Source organism: Maniola jurtina, chromosome 5 (genome assembly GCF_905333055.1).
Source record: "Maniola jurtina chromosome 5, ilManJurt1.1, whole genome shotgun sequence".
Classification (NCBI taxonomy): domain Eukaryota; kingdom Metazoa; phylum Arthropoda; class Insecta; order Lepidoptera; family Nymphalidae; genus Maniola; species Maniola jurtina.
Genome location: NC_060033.1, coordinates 15,295,734 through 15,316,174, shown reverse-complemented (window position 1 = coordinate 15,316,174; position 20,441 = coordinate 15,295,734). Strand labels below are relative to the sequence as shown.

General features: G+C 39.0%; 1 protein-coding gene across 1 annotated transcript in view; it reads right to left on the bottom strand.

The window, feature by feature from the left end:
• LOC123865006 overlaps positions 1-20,441 on the bottom strand; it is a 91,638-nt gene that overhangs the window by 11,893 nt on the left and 59,304 nt on the right. Inside the window, exons 3-14 of the mRNA XM_045905814.1 lie at positions 10,865-10,981; positions 9,067-9,194; positions 5,788-5,941; positions 4,844-4,985; positions 4,384-4,475; positions 3,896-4,045; positions 3,256-3,414; positions 2,801-2,879; positions 2,259-2,360; positions 1,560-1,677; positions 1,114-1,235; positions 66-328 (exon numbers count right to left, since the gene is read on the bottom strand). Of these exons, the coding sequence (XP_045761770.1) occupies positions 66-328; positions 1,114-1,235; positions 1,560-1,677; positions 2,259-2,360; positions 2,801-2,879; positions 3,256-3,414; positions 3,896-4,045; positions 4,384-4,475; positions 4,844-4,985; positions 5,788-5,941; positions 9,067-9,194; positions 10,865-10,981 (1,626 nt within the window). The remainder of the gene's footprint in view (positions 1-65; positions 329-1,113; positions 1,236-1,559; positions 1,678-2,258; positions 2,361-2,800; positions 2,880-3,255; positions 3,415-3,895; positions 4,046-4,383; positions 4,476-4,843; positions 4,986-5,787; positions 5,942-9,066; positions 9,195-10,864; positions 10,982-20,441) is intronic.

Sequence of the window (20,441 nt, the reverse complement as noted above, 5' to 3'; positions counted from 1 at the left end):
ACATTGCGCTTGCAGATACGCGGTCTCTACTCCAGAACACGAGTGCCCCAGTCAAGCCAGATTACCTGGTTGTAATACATAGTGTTGTCTTCCGATCGGTCTCTCTTGTCGCTGGCTCGTCGCTTGACCTTGATCTCGTCGTGTCCGTTGCGACGGTCGCGTCGCGCCTCCCTGCGCTTGTCGCACTTCTGCAGCTGCACGAGGCGCGGCGCGCTCCAGTGCCGCTTGGCCGAGAACACGGCGATGGGTCCCAGCGATTTGAACAGATCGTCCACTCGGTACTGAGCGAAGTCTGGTGGGGTTAGAGCTAACTGGAATTTGGAGGAGGCTGGAACAAAATATTTGAAGTTTATTTTAAGGGCCCAGTGAAGGATGAATTGCCCATACAAATGTGATACCAAAATTATTTGTAATTCGAGAATATCTCCACCGTATTACGCGGTTATTTGAATTCAAATTGTTATTGAACCTACCCTACCGGCAAAGCCGTGCTGCCGGTACGATGCCATGTAGAAACCAAAGGAGTATGGGTTTGTAGCGGTTGCCACATCCGCAAGAAGATGTCGCTTCTAAACTCAATCAATCAACAACGCTCGAAACACTAGATGGCAGCACGGGTAGCCTAATTGAAAAACTCAAAATAGAACACGCAACTTTCAATCGCAATGACAGAGCGTTTACCAGATTGCACTATATATAGGAGCTTCAACGCACAACCGTTGGCCCAGCTGGCGCTACCGAGCACAACACCGCTCGGTTGGGAAATTTCCCTATTGGTACGGTCGAGCACACAGACACACAGCTCCCGTACAGGTTTAATGAAAACTGCCATACCCCTTCCAGGTTAACCTGCTTTCATCTTAGTCTGCATCATCACTTATCACCAGGTGAGATTTCAGTCAAGGGCTAACTTGTATCTGAATGAAAGATAAAGTAAAAAACTCAACAGTTTTCAATCCCACACACATGACACAGTTTATTACAGCCCTTCTTCTGCTTGAGGCATGTTGGCTTTAACGCTCAAGTGGTAAAAGCGTCGCTTCTTGTTAGTTTTGAATAAAAATGAAATTTCAGCTGTTATATTGCTATCGTAAGGGAAAGTTAGTGAATTACGTAGTATGTTGGGCACGTCGAGCAAGTCCGCGAACTCGTCAGCCGGCGGCGCGTGCTCGCGCGACGCGCGCTCCCGAGCCGCGCGCACTGCGCGCGACAGCGCCTCCTTGTTGCGCAGCTCTCTGGAATATTCCAAGTCAAAGTCAAATCATTTATTCAAAATAGTTGCCATTGTACATTTTTGACTGTCAATTGTTGGATTTGGAAGATAATGATTAAATAAATTAAAGTATATTCAGCTCAACTAAATCATGAAAAAATAATAAAAATAAAAATACAATTTATACAAACTATTATCAACTAAACTTAAAACAAGAAAATGCTAAGACCAATATTGTATCTGTGAGCTAAAAGGGCTGTGATTAATGATGTAATGGCGATAACTACTTAATTACGTCAAACTAAAGCTAAAAGGGTTCGGGATCGGAAAAATTGAAGTTACTCACCGACACATCCTCTGCAGCCTTAACGCCTCCTCATACAGCGCGAGCGCCTCCGCGAGGTGCGCGCGCCCCAGCGCCGTGTGGTCGAACTCCTCGTCACACTTAAACCCTGTTATAGAACCTGCCGACGGTATATAAAAATTTAATATAGTTCCACAGTTTTGTTAGATTTACAGGGGAAGCTTTTCGATTGACAAAAATCATTAGTAAGAACTGACAACCCTAGTCTTTTTAATTACCTTACGATCGTGACTCGTGAGTGATACCTACATAAAATGTCTGTTCCCCAGACCCAACAGACAGAAAGGACCAGGACGGGCTCTAAACTAGTCAGGCACACTCCGAGTGTCAGACATACTATTTTAGTAGCTGATACCTACGACTTTCTTCACGCGGATTTAGGGTTTTAAAATCCTGTTGGAACTCATTGATTTTCCTGGATAAAAAGTAGCCTATGTAGCTATGTTACTCTCCAGGTCTTTGACTATACCGTTGCAAAAATCACGCCAATCCGTTATTTTTTTTAATTTGCAGACTAGCGCTTGGCTGCAATCAGACCTGCTAGCATTGTGATGATGCAGCCTAAGATGGAGCGCGCTTGCCTAGAAGTTACCATTGCTCCGTTGCGGCGTGATTGAAAGACAAACCAACAAACAGACACATTTTCGCATTTATAATAAGAGGTTAATTATGATAATTTACCGTCGTTGTCGGAGGGCGCGTAGAGTGCAGCGAGGCGGTCGCGCGCGCGTCGCTCGCCTGTCGCGTGCAGCAGCCCTGTCGCGCAGTATTGGTGCGCTAACGCTGAAACAATACGACAAAAATGTAAAATACGATATTTTATCCTTTTTTGAAAAGTGTCTTAATTTGATTATATGATAATAAACTACCGAAAAATTCACAAAATGCAATAAAAATGCATTTAAATTTTGTTTTATACATTTCGCCGTAGAAACACTAGCCGCCATTTTGTTCAGGTTCATAAACTGTCACGTCACACGGATTGGTAACAAATACAATCCATGTGATGCCACTGTCGGAATTCATCATGACGGCAAGCTAAAAAAAGTCAAATCTTTAAAACGAATTATAAAATTCATTATTTAATTTTATAAACTGAAATTATCAGTTTTCGATTGCTTATTGCTAATACTATCTTGTTTATACATTTTTAGATTTTTTCTCGTTTGGTGTAAAATATCCCTAAGGCGTTGACCCAATGTCTTGGACCTTTTGTTACTGACCTTTATAAAATTCAGTCTTGACGTGGACCAGCGAGACCCACGAGTATGGCACGTAGTTGAATACTCCTTCCGTTTGCATCTGAAAACGATAATGAAGTATACTTAATTTAATAACGGCATTGGACAGGACCCATAGGAGATTTCAAGCTATGAGCCATAGCTAGAAACTTGGGACCACTGCCGTGCACAAAGCTTAAAATAAGGGTACGCATTATTTAGCTTTCTTTTTTATTGCAAGAGCATAAGCATGATTGTCGTCAAGCGCAAGTAGATTGGATGGTGACCACTTAAGGATACCACCACCACTTAACACTCCCTATTTCTGTGTTAGAATGGTGAATTAAGAACAAGATTGTGAAGTTCCTGAACACACTCTCCAAAATAACTCGATAGAAGATCGTTAGGCAGGCATCATTGCGACCAATTGAAGATAACAAGAGATATGGTAGAGATACCTTCTCATAGAGCTGGAGGTAGGTGGCGGCGAGCTGCGCGCTCTCCTGCGCGAGGTCGAGGCACATGTCGAGGTCGTCTCGCAGCTCCCGCTCTCTTCCTCCGCAAGCTTCCCTCGCTTGCAGCTGAAGCTTCTCGAACAGACACTCTCGCGCTTGGGCCTGGTAAATAAAAAATAACTGGTTTTCTTGATACTTTGAAAACGACATCCAAACTGCAATTTTGCAGTTCATTAGAAGTTTAAATGCAGAACGTTGGTATAGACCAACAGACCCTAATTAGCTGTGAATATGTCAATGACAACTAATATGTATAACGAAAGAGCCCATATTTGTTAAGTTTATATCTACAATTGACTACATACAAGCTTAATCTTTCTATTGTGCATTCTGGAATCTTCTCCTTAGGATGCTCCGGTGTCAGAGTTGTTCTGGAAGATTTGGTTGGTGTTGTGTGTTGGCGGTTTATGCATTTTCAATAATACAGATTTGTCTGATTTGGCAGATTATAGCAAATTAAGCTTGTTCTTGTATATCGTGAAATTCTGCAAAGGAACGGTTGCAAATGAAATTAAATTTATTTATTTGCTAAATATGGGTGGTTTACAAAGTCTATCCAACAGTGTATTATACTGATAGTAACCGTCATCAGCGCTCCCAGCACGAGGAGAGTATCAGCGGCGAGGTCGACGGAGGGCGCGTTGGTGAAGTTCTCGTGGATGTAGCGCAGCGCGCCCGCCGCGCGCAGCAGCGCGTCCACCGCGCCGTCCAGACCCGCGCACGTAGCGCGCTCCTGTTACACCGGAAAGAAAAGAGTTTGTGACTGGGGGTATAGGGTCTTTGGGTTAAAATAATAGTCGCGATCAGATTAAGCTTCGAAGTTCATAGATGCTGATTTTTTTTATCGGTGTTGTATAGGAGAAACAATACTGGAGTTGAAGTACTTCCTTGTGGTGCACCAAGTTAGTGTCGTTTCCAAAGAAAATCTAGCAATTGTATCTTGATATAAATAGTTTATGAATAATGTCTAGGTTGAAAATATTTTTCAAAAAGATATCTTAATTATTTCCTAAATTATTGATTGATGATCAGCAGTATCTAAAGCTTATAACTAAACGGTAAAATTATCACCTGTTTGGCGCCAATTTGTGTATAAATGCCAGCAATATTAAACAGTACACATGCTTTTTCAAAAGCAACTGTTCGCTGGCATGATGGGACTCCTGAAACAAAAAAAAAAAAACACTAGGTAAGAAAGAAAGAAAGAAAATGCATTTATTTGTTTTTGGTGTCACAGATAAAAACAAAGCAAATGTACAGTTTCATCTGTGACACCACCCCAAATGGGTGTACAGCTCAGTATAATGAAACATTAAAATTTAATAAATATTAGGTATAAATGATTTTATGCTGATTTCATGCTTTTGTTGGACATAATTATTTTTAAACTTAATGTAGATAAATATATACCACGATTAATTTGATGATTTTGAATTGTCGAGATTTCAACCCATTGCATGGACGGGAGTCTTATCGTGACTGCTTACATGAAGATTAGGTACAAGATCCTTCAAAAGCTTGAGAAACCTACCTGTTAAAGAGTCGAACCATTCGAAGTACACGCCGAGTGATCTGTCGGGAGGGAAGAACCGCCTCTCGATGTAGTACAGCTGGTTGTAGTACTTGAATAGAAGCGCCACTCCCGCTGTCGAGCGAACTGGTGTGCGCATGGCCTGAGAACAGAATAAAACATTTTCTCATTTTGCATAGCATGCATTCAGAATTTGTCATTCACAACTAGATGTTTACCTACTTTATAACCCACCATTTCCTCATGATTCTCTCTTTGATTTTCTCTAAATATACCTAATATAAGAGATTTCTCTGCATTATCACAATCGATGGAGATAGCCCATTTCTATTGTTCATTTGTCACTGACGATTTTGCATGTTTTGTCGTTGTTCTAATTATTAAATTCATCGTACTATTACCAGCTAATTATGATTAAACTGCAAATACCTCACACAGCTCACAGTTTTCCATCAAAATGAGGTTTACAAGTATTGGTTTGCGTGAGTTTACTTGTACCGTGTGGCCACTCCACTCCACTCCACTACACCACTGTACTACTTGTACAGCGTCCCGTCTTTTGCTTCTTTTGTAGTTTTAACTGTGCAGGCAAGACAAAGCCGTGTAGCCGGGGCTTAAGTGACTGTAAGCAAACTACAATAGAAGCTGTGACAGCCTAGTGGTTTGAACATCCGGTTCGATCCCGGACATGCACTACTAACTTTTCAGTTATGTGCGTTTACTTGCTTTAACAGTGAAGGAAAACGTCGTGAGGAAACCTGCATCCCTAAGAGTTCTCCATGTTTTCAAAGGTGAGTGAAGTCTGTCATTCCGAATTGGGTCAGCGTGGCAGACTATCGCCTGAACCCTTCTCACTCTGAGAAGAGAGCTGTGCTCAGTAGTGGGCCGGCAATGGGTTAGTCATCAAGCGAACCAAATAATAAATACAATGTTGTAGTTAGTACCTGTCTCATATCCATGAAGTCAGAGATGGCGTCTTCATACGTGGCGGCATCTTCACTGTAGTGCTCCAGGATGAAGTCTTTGAAGGGCTCCCTGAAGTCCACCTCTTTGGTCTCCTTCAGGCCGAGCGGGATCATCGGCATCACGCACTCTTTGCTGGAAATCAATACGATCGGTTTTAGTGGCCTGCTCAAATTTTCACAAATAAAATGAAGAGGCAAACAGTGACGTGCAAATCATTTGGGTACATTCTTTGACCTTTTCGTTTCTTCTGTTCTTCAGAAAGCACGTCAAGCCGACGCGACGGTATAGCGGGGGGAGGGGGGTTGGGGGTACTTGATGTATAGTGATACTCATTCTGATCGTCACTAAATTTTAGAATATTCGAATCTTTTTCTTACCAACGTAATAAGAGAAGGACAGACAAACCTAATTTAATTTTAAAATGTTTTAAACCTTTAGACTTTAGGAGCCAGTCTTGAGCATAGAGTTTTTTGAAGAGTAGTTACCTAGCACTAAATAGTCTTTTATTTAAAATTCGTTTTCCGTCCTTTTTTGGCAACGTGAAAAAAAAAGGATGCAGATATAAATTCAGCTTAGAGAAGACATCAGAATTGATACTTGTCATACTAATTTTAATGGTTTAATGGTATATGAAATACCCATCGATGTATATGGATAGGCCCTTAGAAGAAAAAAAATGCGCTCACAAGTTAAAGAGAATTGGCAAAAGTCTCTTTATCACGCATCAGTCGGCCGCACACGCTTTATCGTATCACACGTGTTTTTGACTGTCGAAAATGCCGTCATGTGCGGTCAAATCTTGCAAAAACCGTACGGAAATCCATCAAAAAAAAGATGGAATAACATTTCACTCGTAAGTATATCGTTTTCTCATTTAATTTAACGTATAAGCTGGGTATATTTTTAATTTTGCTATGATTAAATATTTGCCGCAAAAATATCGTACAATTGGAATACAGAAAGAATGGAGTCGTGTTATTTTTTTTGAAGTAAAACTTTTTATTCGCGTATGACAGACTACTTATGATCATGAATATATTTAACTATGATTGTATGTTTGTAAGTATTTAACTACGTATGTTTGTATATAATTAACTGTTTTACTATGTATGTATATTTGTACTAGTAGACTAGCGATGTTTCCGATATTCGCATCCTCACCCGCAATTGTGAAGGTTACGCATTGATTTGGGCATCCACATCTGCATCTACAATAATAATAATCAATGTATAGTCACGCGGATGCGGATGTTGCAAGTCGCGAAAACTATATATGTATGTTTGAGTGTATACATGCTTATATGTATTTTTTATGTATTTAACTATGTATGTTTATGTATGTGTTTAACTATTTAACGATGTGTGTATTTTGTATGTATACGTCGTACGTATGACGTAGCTATATTTTAGCGATTTTGCGGGCATCCGCATCCGCAACGGCGAAGCTGCCGCATTGATAGAGGGTTCCGTACTACAGAAGTTTTTTTGGTTATGGTTTATATTATTACATATTATTTGTGAAAATTCTTTGTTAGATTCATTACATGCTCATATCTGCACTAATAATATTTTTAACGCAAAAAAAATTGATGAAATATTGCACAAAACAGCTCCATTCCATCCTTGTTCTTTTTAATAATAGAGAGTTGACGCTCGCGTCAAATTCACTGACGAGTTCAATGACGTAATATTTATTTTTTTATAGGCTCATTTTTGTAAACGGATTTATATGGGAATGACATATCCTTATACATCGATGGAAATACCACGATTTTCGATCGGAATAGCTGTTCTAATTAAAATATACAATGAAAAAACCTCGCTAGAAGTTAAATAAATCGTAGTGGCGGGAAACAGCTAATATAGCGGAAGTTGGACTGGTAACGTGTTCTACGAACGGTTTATTAATTAGATACGTGTTTGTTATTTAATTAACGAGCTATCTTTTGAGCAATTCAATTTTCCCACCACAGTATTTGTAAGAATACCTAGAAGTACCGTTAATTTTTGTTTTCCGTACCTCAAAAGGAAAAACGGAACCCTTATAGGATCACAGAGGCTCAGACAGACGGACAGACAACAAAGTGATCCTATAAGGGTTCCGTTCTTCCTTTTGAGGTACGGAATCCTAAAAATGTTAGGTCAAACACTGTATAAACCCTACATAGGTAGTAGCCTACTTAGATCTATACATATTATATCAAGTTTTCTGCTGAGTACCCCAACATGCCGCCTAACCACTAGGCGCTAGTCACCACTAACAGCGGCTATTACGACAATTACGAGCCATTAACTTTTTGCTCCCTTTCCGTTTTATTGCGCGGGTTTACGTAAATTACTGTTTTCTGGATTGTTAATTATCGAGTGCAAATAGCATTAATTTTAATAATTATCTTAAGCTTATTTCGTGGTTTAGCGTCATATTTACACTTTACATTCATTAATCCCACTAACATTATAAGCGCGAAAGTTTGTATGAATGGATGTCTGTTTTTAAAGAATATTAGCCATCTTAAATGACTAATATTCCCCTTTTCCTCTCCAACTAAGAGTCAGGTTTGTGCTAGGAGTAGGTGCGACAATAGTGCAATGGGCGGGGTTTGAACCATCGACCTTTCTGTTTTCCGTCTACTCCTTTACCGGTTGAGCTATTGGCATTCCGAACCAGTGGTAAATTATTTGACGATTCAAAAGCACTTGTAAAAGTTTATTTGAATAAAAATCTATTCTATTCTATTCTATTGAGGAACATTGGACGGATTTGGCTGAAATTTTGAATGGAGATAGATTATACCCTGGATTAACACATAGGCTATTTTTCATCCCGTAAAATAAATAAGTTCCCACGGGATTTAGCTAGTGTATATATAACGGGTACATAAATTAATTTGATGGTTTTACTTATTTGTCGATATATCGACACAATCGCAGCACTACAGTCCCGTGGTCAGGACGTGACCGGCAAAACACACTCACAGCGCGTAGGTACGATGCAGTCCTCGTTTGCAATTGCATTATTCTACCACTAGGTTCCACATACTTGCTAATTAATTTTATTTTTACCTACGGCATTATTTTTATTTTATTTATTTAATTAATTATTTAATTAGAACGGACGGCATGAATCATGATGGCATGATAATGCTTCGAGGATCATTATTTTTTTGGGGCATCTACACATCAGCTCCTAACCTAAGCTTCCCGGGAAGTTACAACATCTAACATCTTAAATAAATGCTGGGTTTGATGTATGTTACCTGTCATTCTGGTAGAGCTCGACGGAGGAGTTGAGCTCGGCGAGTTGCTCCTTGAGCAGCTGCAGGTTGGAGTTGACGAAGCTCAGCTCCAGCGCGACGGTCTCGCGAAGCTTCCTGTTCGTTGTGGCCTGCAACAGGACAATCAACTTGTTAGAGCTTCGAGTGTAAAGGTAGACTGCAGACTGCAACTTTTCATGGCCTACAACCTAAAAATATGTCTAACAAGTGTAAATTAAAAATTTTCAACACCCCCGACAAATCATTTTCAAATAAATACTTATGTATATCTAGGCAACGTCCATCTTGACAACTTGACATTTGTCAATTGACACTTGAATATTATGAACCTAAGGGTTATCTAACCTTCTTTTCTACAAGAAAACTAGAAAATAGCTGATAACTTTTAAACGGCTGAACCAATTTTTTTGGATTATAGCTAAGAACACTCTCGATCAAGCCACCTTTCAAACAAAAAAAACTAAATTAAAATCGGTTCATTCGTTTAGGCGCTACGATGCCACAGACAGATAGATACACAGATACACAGATACACAGACACACAGATACACACGTCAAACTTATAACACCCCTCTTTTTGGGTCGGGGGTTAAAAATCTGCTTTGATATTGTACATAAGTAATACAAGTCTCTCTGAGGGACAAAATCCGTGACGAGGAAATCCGTAGGAGAACCACAGTGACCGACATAGCTCAAGGAATTAACCAGCTGAAGTGGCAGTGGGTAGGTCAATGTGCTGCAAAATTGATGGCCGCTGGGGCAGATGTGTTTTGAAGTGGAGACCGCGTATCAGCAAGCGCAGTGTGGGACGACCTCCGACCCGCTGGACTGACGACCTTAAAAGATAGCGGGAAGTGGGTGGATGAGGAAAGCGGAGGATCGTGTGTGGTGGCGCGCTCTTAGGAAGGCCTATGTCCAGCAGTGGACGCAAACAGGCTGATTGATTCATTGAAGTAATGCAAAAATGGATGGTTCACTAGTTGGACGGACGATATGAAACCAGAGAGCCCCTGGACTCAGGCGGCGCCGTTATATGGCCTGTGGAAGCCTAAAGTCACTCCGGGAGGGTTATTTCCAGTAGTAGTAGACACCTTTCGATTTACATGGTTGACGATGATGTCTGATGATGAACGCAAAAATTCGCATCAAAATCGGCTCAGTACTTTTGAAGATAATAGTACCTTACAAATTAACACACAAACATAAAGCGATCCCAGACTTAAGGACATTTGACCGTCTCAGGTTCCGTCATCGTGGGAAAAACTGCGCGAACACTTCAGCGCACTAAAGTTAGGAGTGATCTCCATTATACACCGACTTTAGGTAGGTACAGCTACTACCTACTGACTCCAAGAATCCACACTTGAAGGCCAAAGGTCAGAAACCCCTCGGAGAGGGGGCTACGGTTCGTCGCGTTAACTTCTTTTGTTTTTGTAACAATACAGTCTGCGCTCTTTGAGAAACGGAAAAGAATCATTTGAGCGTTTAGTTTAGAAGTTACACTTTAGTTTTTGATCAGAAAATGAATAATAACAGTGCAGTTATAATATAAATCAGTGAATTTAAACTAAATTGAACTAATTTTTAGGGTTCCGTACCTCAAAAGGAAAAACGGAATCTTTATAGGATCACTTTGTTGCCTGTCTGACTGTCTGTCATACATACATAATAGTTTCTGATTTATCGTGCAAAATGTTGGAAAAATAGTAAATACCCGAGTACGGAACCCTCAGTGCGCGAGTCTGACTCGCACTTGGCCAGTTTTTTTTATTAGACGTACCTTAAACAAGTTCTCAGCACCGGCTCGCAGGCGCAGTTCCTTGTTGATCTCCTGGTTGAGCTGACAGCGCCGCGTCTGCAGCCGGCCTCGGCACGTCGCCACGCGAGGGTCCGAGCCCTGGAGACAAGGAGGGACGCTATTAGCAAACGTATTGTAGGTCATTTTGAGCAAGCAAGGAAGTCGGTAGATTGTTCTGGCACAGTCAGTTCTATGACTATTTGCGCCTCAGCCACACATTCGATTTTTTTTGTCTTTTAACTTAGTTATTTTTAGATTTATTACAAGTATAGATTAATTGAAATTCCATGCAATTCAGCTCAGAGGATGGCCCCGCCACCTTTGCAGTACAAGTACATTATTTTTTAGACCTACGAATTGGCGCTGGTTTTCTTGGCTGAAATGCATGTAAAGCTAGTTAAGAAGTTAAGTTTTAAGTAAACAGGCTTAGTCACTTCCCAAAGGCTGACGTCTTAACTACTGGGCTATCATCATGTATATAACAGAAATGTGCAAGCCATTAATTTTCGGTCCAATTTAAAACATTTTCAATCCGGCTCGAAGGACCACCTTCGTTGAAAGTACGTACTTAGTATTATTAGGTATATTGTGGTAGAATGTTTTCATTTTCAAAGCGCTGACCTACAAAAATATCCTCCAAATAGATCATTATTGTGCTATAATGCGTGTATAATGGATCAGCAGTGAAAGCCGATCCACGCAACGCATCAATGCTGCAACGTGCATACTTCACTGCCACTTGAATGATATATGTCGATAAAGATCAGGATGGCCAGATCGATACATGTTATATTTGTCTTTCTGGCTTATCAGACCCAAATTCATACATATCATACGTTTATTTTTAATCTCCGACCCAAAAAGAGGGGTGTTATAAGTTTGACGTGTGTATCTGTGTATCTGTGTGTCTGTGTATCTGTGTATCTGTGTATCTGTCTGTGGCACCGTAGCGCCTAAACTAATGAAACGATTTTAATTTAGTTTTTTTTTTGTTTGAAAGGTGGCTTGATCGAGAGTGTTCTTAGCTATATAATCTAAGAAAATCGGTTCAGCCGTTAGAAAGTTATCAGCTCTTTTCTAGTTACTGTAACCTTCACTTGTCGGGGGTGTTATAAATTTTTAATTTACACTTCTTTACATAATATATATCTATTTTGTACCGCCAAAAGGTATAAGGATAGATTATAGAGCGTTAAAATGTGTTTTGGGGATGACTGCAAAAACGTGGAATTTTCGTCGGATATTCTTTGATAAAACTTGCGGATTATTTCAAAACGTATAGTATTATTAATCGTAGGTACTATATATACTTATAACAACCTATGTACTGACGCACAGTCAGTCATAGTATATAAGTATACCTATACTTATGTATTTAATATCCTTCGTATCAATGAAAGTCTGTTTCTTGTCACGGTTCATAAGCTTAACCAATTTTGACGAAAGCTTTCAATCCGGAGCTGGGCATAGCCTGCTTCTTATTCTGGAAAATCAACCATTCCCACGATTTAAAAAAATCTCAAACCACGCGGACATCATCTAGTACTTAATTCGGTTTAAAGTTTATTCTCAAAAAGAACATGTTTTCTTGCATTAAGATTAAATATGTACATTTCAGTACTTACACAGACGCATGCAATTTTAAGCCCCGACCCAAAAAGAGGGGTGTTATAATATTATGTTTGACGTGTGTATCTGTGTACCTGTGCATCTGTCTGTGGCATCGTAGCTCCTAAACTAATGAACAGATTTTAATTTAGTTTTTTTGTTTGACAGGTGACTTGATCGAGAGTGTTCTATGCTATAATCCAAGAAAATCGGTTCAGCCGTTTGAAAGTTATCAGCTCTTTTCTAGTTACTGTAACCTTCACTTATCGGGGGTGTTATAAATTTTTAATTTACACTTGTTAATTAATATAATTAATTTAGTATATCAAAATCAGTATTGCACGGAGGTACTTATTATAATTTATAACAAAATGTAACACACGTATTTGCACTTAGGCAACGCAATGAGGCATATTTAATTTGAAGAAGTTACGACACACTACATTATATGCAAGTGCAAGTGGTGACAGTCCACGCACGTACAGTTGTGATATATGACCATGGAGAATAAAGTTTAGGAGCTATGTTGACATATACGAATAAAATATTAAGTGATGGTAATAAAGGCACGTTTAAAATTTGAACCTTTTAATTTTTAGAAGGCTAATTTTACGATTAACACCATTTTTGTAACCTTCCTCCTAATTATTTATTTAAATTCAAATTCAAAATATTTTTATTCAATTAGACTTTTACAAGTTCTTTTAAACCGTCAAAAACATCTACCACTGGTTCGGAATGCCTTTCCTACCGAGAAGAACCAGCAAGAAACTCGGCGGTTGCTGTTTTCTATGATTTGATATAAGTACAATATTATGCCATGTACAAAAGCAATTGAACTCCCGCGCATTGCTGGAGCGAATTGCAGGTCAAATTCACGCTCTTTTATCATTTACATACCTAATCTTCGCTTGAATAATATGCTTTTCTCAGGAGCATATTTTTAATAGATTTTTTGAACCTGTGTAAAGGCAAGTCCTAAATTGATTGAGGAATTTTGTTATAAAAGATTATACCCATTCCCACAAATGACTTTTGGACCTTCCTGAGGCGGAGCGTAGGAGTCGCAAGCCTGTTACGGTGTCTAGTTGTGTAGATCGGCAACTAATTTAGATTAAAATATGTACTGACTTCTGAAATAAAAGCTGTGAAAAAGACTTTCGTATTTACAATAATAGTATGGATTAGTATGGATTCTGTGTAATAGGGCCGCAAGTAAACATGGGCGGAAATACGTCTTGAAAATCACTGTTTTCAATCATTAATATTGCAGTTTCTTCTCTTGACACTAATAAGGAATTATTCAAATGAGTGTACAATACGCATAACAAGAATACGTAGTACTAATTTGCGTACAATTAACATAATGTCTGTATCTCTACGCAACGTACGCGACGCTACTGAATTTTTGGAGCGTGTCGGCGACTTTTTACACCGACTTTTTGTCCGTATATTTTTCTATGAATAAATTAATTTAGACACGCTTCAGAGTGTCGTTTCGTCTGATTGATGCATTTTGCAATCGCAGAATGATCTGTGATTTCTTTTTGATAGATGTGATTTTTACCACTATCTATACTAATAAATAAAATTGGAGTGTCTGTCTGTAATTTCGAAATAACTACCGCATATTAAGGTCATATGGTTATTTGAACGATACTATAACTGAATCACACGTTTTAAAAAATTTTGTCTGTCTGTCTGTCTGTCTGTTTGAAAAGGCTAATCTTGAGAACGGCTGAACCGATTTTGACGGGATTTTCACAGACAAGTAGAGAATTGACCAGGGAGTAACATAGGCTACTTTTTTAACCGACTTTCAAAAAGGGAGTTGTGTTTTTCTAGCTATACACCGAAATCTCCGAGATTTCTGAACTGATTTGGGTCATTTCTTTTTTAATCGGTAGAGGAACTTTGCGACATTGTTTCATAAAAAAATTGGAGTCCAACTCCTCAATCCTGATGCTGCAGGGGATCTGACCAATCCACGCGGGCGAAGCTGCGGGCATCAGCTAGTAGTAAGTATTTTAATGCACGTTTCCAAACTGTAAAGATTATTTCGTAAATGTTATTGGAACTGCAAATAAGTGTTTAGTAATAAACTGTTAACATTTAACATGTAGACTAGGTGGACAGACGACATCAAAGGAGTCGCAGGGAGCCGCTGAATTCAGACGGCGCAAGACCGTGGAGTGTGGATGTCCCTACAAGAGATGTGCCCAGCTATTACTAATGATGATGATGATGATTTAACGTGCTGGCCTAGACCTTGCACTGGAAAGCGCAGCGTTGGCAGACCCTTCTCTATATGTGGACAAATGACATCAAACAAGTCACAGGGAGTTGCTAGTATGACGGGTTAAGACCGCAAGTACCGACCTACAAGAGACTGTCCAGCAGTGGTTGATGGTGATACTCATGATGATGATAAAGTCCCTCTTCAGGACGAAAATTATCTCTGTACCAAATTTCATCAAAATCCATTAAAAGGAAACCTCTAAAAATTGCGCAAAAACTCTGATTTTCCGGGATAAAAGTAGCATATAACCATCTTCAGGATGCAAGCTATTACTTAACCAGAATTCGTCAAAACAGACAAACAGAATGACACACTTTCAGATTACTGATATTAGTTATTAGTATGATATAATAAATTGATATTTTTGAGGTCAAACCACTTTCGCGCTAACGACCTCTGGAAGTGCCTAAAAACAGATTAATAGCAATTAATTTGCACTAATTCATTTATGCGGGTAAACAACCTGCCTTTACGTAATACCTCATAAGTCATAGCATATCTACCATTTAAATCGTAATATGTTAACATTTATACGGCCTAAGGAATGAATTAAGAACGCGAAAATTGCCGCACTCAACCAGTTTGCCGAGAAAATAACTATAAAAGTTCTAAATGAGGCGGTATTCTTGCGCTCTAAAACATCTTACGTTTTGCGTAAAAGTCACTTTATTTATTTACTTCTCAGAAGATAAATATTCCTCATCATTTCCGACCATCGACGTCCCACTACTAAGTACAGGTCTCCTCTCAGTACGAAAAGCACAAAACATAGAGAGCTTTTAGGTATGTAGGTAGGTTTCCTCGTAATGTTTTTCTTCCCCGTTAAAATAAGTGATTTTTATTTGACCTAAGTCCACACGCTGATAGCCTAGTGGTTAAGATGCTGGTCTCCTAGTTCGGGGGTCCGAGGATCAATTCCGGGCACGCACCTCTTTCGGAGTTATGAACGCAATGACTTTTTAGAAAGTCATTGTATGAACGTTTTAACCCTTTCCTATGATGATACCCCACTTGGTCCAGTTATATAAGTTTGAAAATTGAAAATATTAATTAAGTATTTGTTTATATAAATTAAATTTTCATTTTTTTGTGATGTAGCCACTTTACGGTTTTCGGATTTTTCCCTTTACTTGTACTATGAGATCTACCTATCTGCCAAATTTCATGGTTCTAGGTCAACGGGAAGTACCTTATAGATTTTCTTGACAGACACGACAGACGGACAGATAGACAACAAAGTGGTCCTATAAGAGTTCCGCTTTACCTTTTGAAGTACGAAACCCTAAAAAAGTACACGTAAGTTAAACCTAGTTCAATAACAATCTAGCAAATAGGTAGTTTACAAGAGTACGCGAAACTCACAAATTACCCATTCCACGGGCGGCGTCCGCCCATGCCATGCTAATGTCGGCTGGCGATGCCACGGCCACCCCATCATTACACTTTTCACTTAGAAAACAAAATGTCTGACTGCATACTAACCATAGAAAGACTTTTGAAAGCTTACGTAAGGTTTGCTGTCACTTTTACTCAAAAATCATTGTTCCTAACAACGGAACCTTACTAAGCCTCCGCTTTCCGTCCGTCTGTCCGTCCATGTGTCTGTCAGCAGGCTTTATCTCATGAACTGTGACAGGTAGAGTTGAAATTTTCACAGAATGTTCTCTAATATGTATGTCTTGCCCCTATAACAAAAAATAAAAATTTTAAAATGGCCGTTTTGGTAAGCAAAATGGTTAGTTAGTCCGCTTCTATCTTAGACTGTATCATCACTTACCACCAGGTGAGACTGCAATCAAGAGCTATCTTGTATCTGAATAAAAAAATGGCTATCACCGCTAAAAAAGTGCCCAGAGCATTTTAAATTGAAGTAAGAAATCTTTGAATACGTAATAATCGATAGAGGTAATATATATTTTTTTCGAACCAAGTATTAGGAGGTTTTTATATGCACAATCACAAATGGATTGATTTGATTACACAAGATGATTTCCTTGAGTTACACTTATGACATGTTACATTCGATCACCGCATGACATAACTTCCAGGTTTTCATAACAAGTGTTTAACTAGGCCACAGCCCACACCGCTCGATGCCTGCGACTCTAGGCTAACGAGGTAATTTTCCACCGGTTACCCTCAAAGTTGGAACGGCTTATGCAGATGCGTTTGCGCCACATTGCAGAAGAAAGTTTTGGTCTTCTTCTTTATAGTCGTATTCCTCATTGCTGAGGGTCGTGTCTCCTTTCCATTAATCACATAATGGCAGGCTCTCTTGGGGTAATAATGCGATGGGTTCCCAGATCCTTCTGCATACAACTCACTAAGAGAATGAGATTTCGATTCTTCAGTTTTTACAGTTATTATCAGATGTCAGTGATAAAAACCGGGAACTCTGAGCTGGTGCAAAGCTTTGATAAAGTTTTATTTGTTGGATAACTTGAATTACCTTCATGATGATGATCAAGACTAACTAGAAAACGCCGGAAATGATCCCGGGACCTTCCATTTAGAAGGCTACAGGGCACTGTGCCACAGAGATCACCTAATTTCCATAAAACGGTCCCATCAAATTCCCTTTCCATGCATGCTGTAATGACGGCCATATTTTATTGAATCACATTTGCAATTCAAATACAACTCAAACGTGGATATTTTTTTGATTTTGTAAATGTCCCTTTCTTCCTGTCGCGGTGTTTACTGAACTTGTTTTGATGTAATTCCAAGTATTTACTGGTTTTATTTAAATGCAACTCGCATAGAAGCGCCACCAGATGTATCTAATTTGGAGACAAAAAGTTACAGTATAATATACTGAGGGCCGATTTCACCAACGTAAAATGAGTCTTATCCGAGAGTAATTGATATTTTGACAGGTTTTTACGTCACTCGACGTTGGTGAAATAAGTATGCTTTTGGATAAGTAAGTACCTACTGGTTAAAAGTAAATTTTTTGATATGAAGTTTTCTTTTGTAGTACTTAGAGACTAGAAAGTCTAAATCAAGTATCTATAGCAAGTAGGTAACCGCTGAAATCCATACATATTATTACTTTAACCGTACCAGTACGCTAAATTGCGCGGTGGCGCGGTTTTGCCGGTAGCGTGGTAACTAGCCACCATGGCAGAAGGCTCCCACCAGACCAGACCAGAGACAATTTAGAAATATCATGTATCATGATATCATAATATCATGTATCATATGTCGGGAATCAATCAGATCGGGAGGAATATTTTGAAAAGAGCTTTTCTTCGCGCAAAAACTCCGAAGCTCAGTCATACATAAAATATATGTATATTGCAAGTTCCTATACGTTCCAGCATGTGGCATAGTACCATAGTACCGTTAGTTTGCCCGCGCCGCTGGCCGGTAGCGGGTTCGATACCCGGCAATTAGCGGCCACGTAATGGTATAATAATGGTTCATTGCTGGCACCGTTATGGCCTGTTACGTCACTTATTGCTTATTGTACTTGTAATAGATTGCTTTACAAAGGATTGCTGTGAGTCTGTGCTCCTGTACAAAGATTTGTGGCATAGGACCATGGATTTGATTGATGATTATTGTTTGACTAGATGATGCCCGCAGCTTCGCCCGCGTGGTTTGGTCAGATCCACTGCAGCATCAGGATTAAGGAGTTGGAATCCAATTTTTTTATGGAACAGTGGTGCAAAGTTCCTCTATCGAGTAAAAAAAATTACGCAAATCGGTTCAGAAATCTCAGAGATATCAGTGCATAGGTAGAAAAACACAACTCCTCCATTTTTTAATTCAGTCGGTTAAAAAAGTAGCCTATGTTACTCCTTGGTTAATCCTCTACTTGTCTGTGAAAGTCCCGTCAAAATAGGTTCAGCCATTCCGAAGATTAGCCCGTTCAAACAGACAGACACTTCAATTTTATTTATCAAAAAAAAAAATACATAGTAGTATAGATGAACAAGCAATTGTGTTTTTAGTACTCAGTAGTTTTTAGCGAGTTCCCACGGGATTTTTGAAAACCTAAATCTATTCTAGTAACGAATAAGGTAACAATTACACATCTATAGTATAGCGACAGGTCGAGATGGCAATCAGGGTATGAAGGAGACGCCCCGCTTGCCATCTTGATCTGTCGCAGTACTATACCTATTCTTTATAATATAATAATAGTTTATTTTCAGGCAAATTTTTTTTACACCCATTTCTTAAATATAAAATAAAATAAAATAGAATAGAATACAAGAGTAAAATAAAAATTATTTACGGTTGTTGCCACGATACGGCAAGCCAGTACTTCGGTATGCGATTTTCAGGACACTCAGAGCATACCCTGAGGATCTCGTTCTGAGAATTGCGGATGCGGAACCAGAAAGCCGCAACCCGAGATCTAATAATCGCGAAATAATCGGGCACTATTATTATTACTATTATAGTCGTTTCCTCTTTGCTGAGGGTCGTGACTCCTGTCCATTAATTTCATAATGGCAGGAGTTCTCTTGAGATAGTAATATGGTGACTGAGTTCCCAGATCCTTCATACAACTAAATAAGAAAACGAGATTTCGATTATTGGGTTTTACAGTTATCTTCGGATATTAGTGATAATAACCGAGTTCAACGGCTTAACGTGCTCTCCAAAGCACGATGGAGACGAAAAGAAATTTGGACCTCCAAAGTCGATAACCCATCCAGTTACCGACTTAGGTCAACATTCATCCTCAGGAGATGTAGACCTTACAATGCACAATTGCAAAACAACAAACTTCAATAAAATAGTTATATATATTATGTATAACATCATCACATGATTACATGATTAGAGGTAGATTAGAGTAGATTACAGGTTGCGCACGGTTTCCCAACCTGTCATTGCCGGACGGAGGCAGATGACTAATGTATGTGACAATTTCATTACAGGCCTTCTGTTATTACCGCGTGTAAGCTTTATTACCTATCGTTACATACTTTGTAACGTTTTAGGGCCAACACACACCTGCAGAGTGGAGTGAAGGCGCAGAAAACCGTGAATTAGGGGTTAGGTACATAAAAAAAAAAAATTGTCCATGAACAAATAATTAGTAAGTATTTTCAATTTTCGAAGTAAAATAACTATACCAAGTTGGGGTTAAACAGGTTTTTTATTTATTTTTATGTATTTAGTAGTTTGTTTGAATTTGTACTAAGTACCTTTACTCGAATCTCTTAATTGAGAACTTCCTTCAATTTTGAAGTCAGTCAAAAATAAAATTATCATTGGTAGTTGATCAGGCACTTGTTAGAACGGTGTCGAAAGCGAATAGACACAGAGTAATACGGAACCCGTATTGTTAGCGATTGCGCACTCCATTGCAGAACTCTATTGTTTTTGGCAAATTGTTTACATGTGTTGTTGCCAACAATCCAACCGTTGCGAACAGCTGATGTAAGGTTTGTTAACAAATGACTCCAAGAATGTCTAATCTAGGGATAATAACATTAAACTGATTAGTTTGAAAATCTGTTGTAAATTCAGACGAGACACGACTCGAGGGTAATTTTGAGCAAAATTGTATTTTTTCATTTTGGTACAAGTAAAGATTTATTTATTTATTACTAGATGATTCCCGCGACTTAGTCCGCGTGGATTTAGGTCTTTTAAAAATCCCGTGGGAACACTTTGATTTTCCGGGATAAA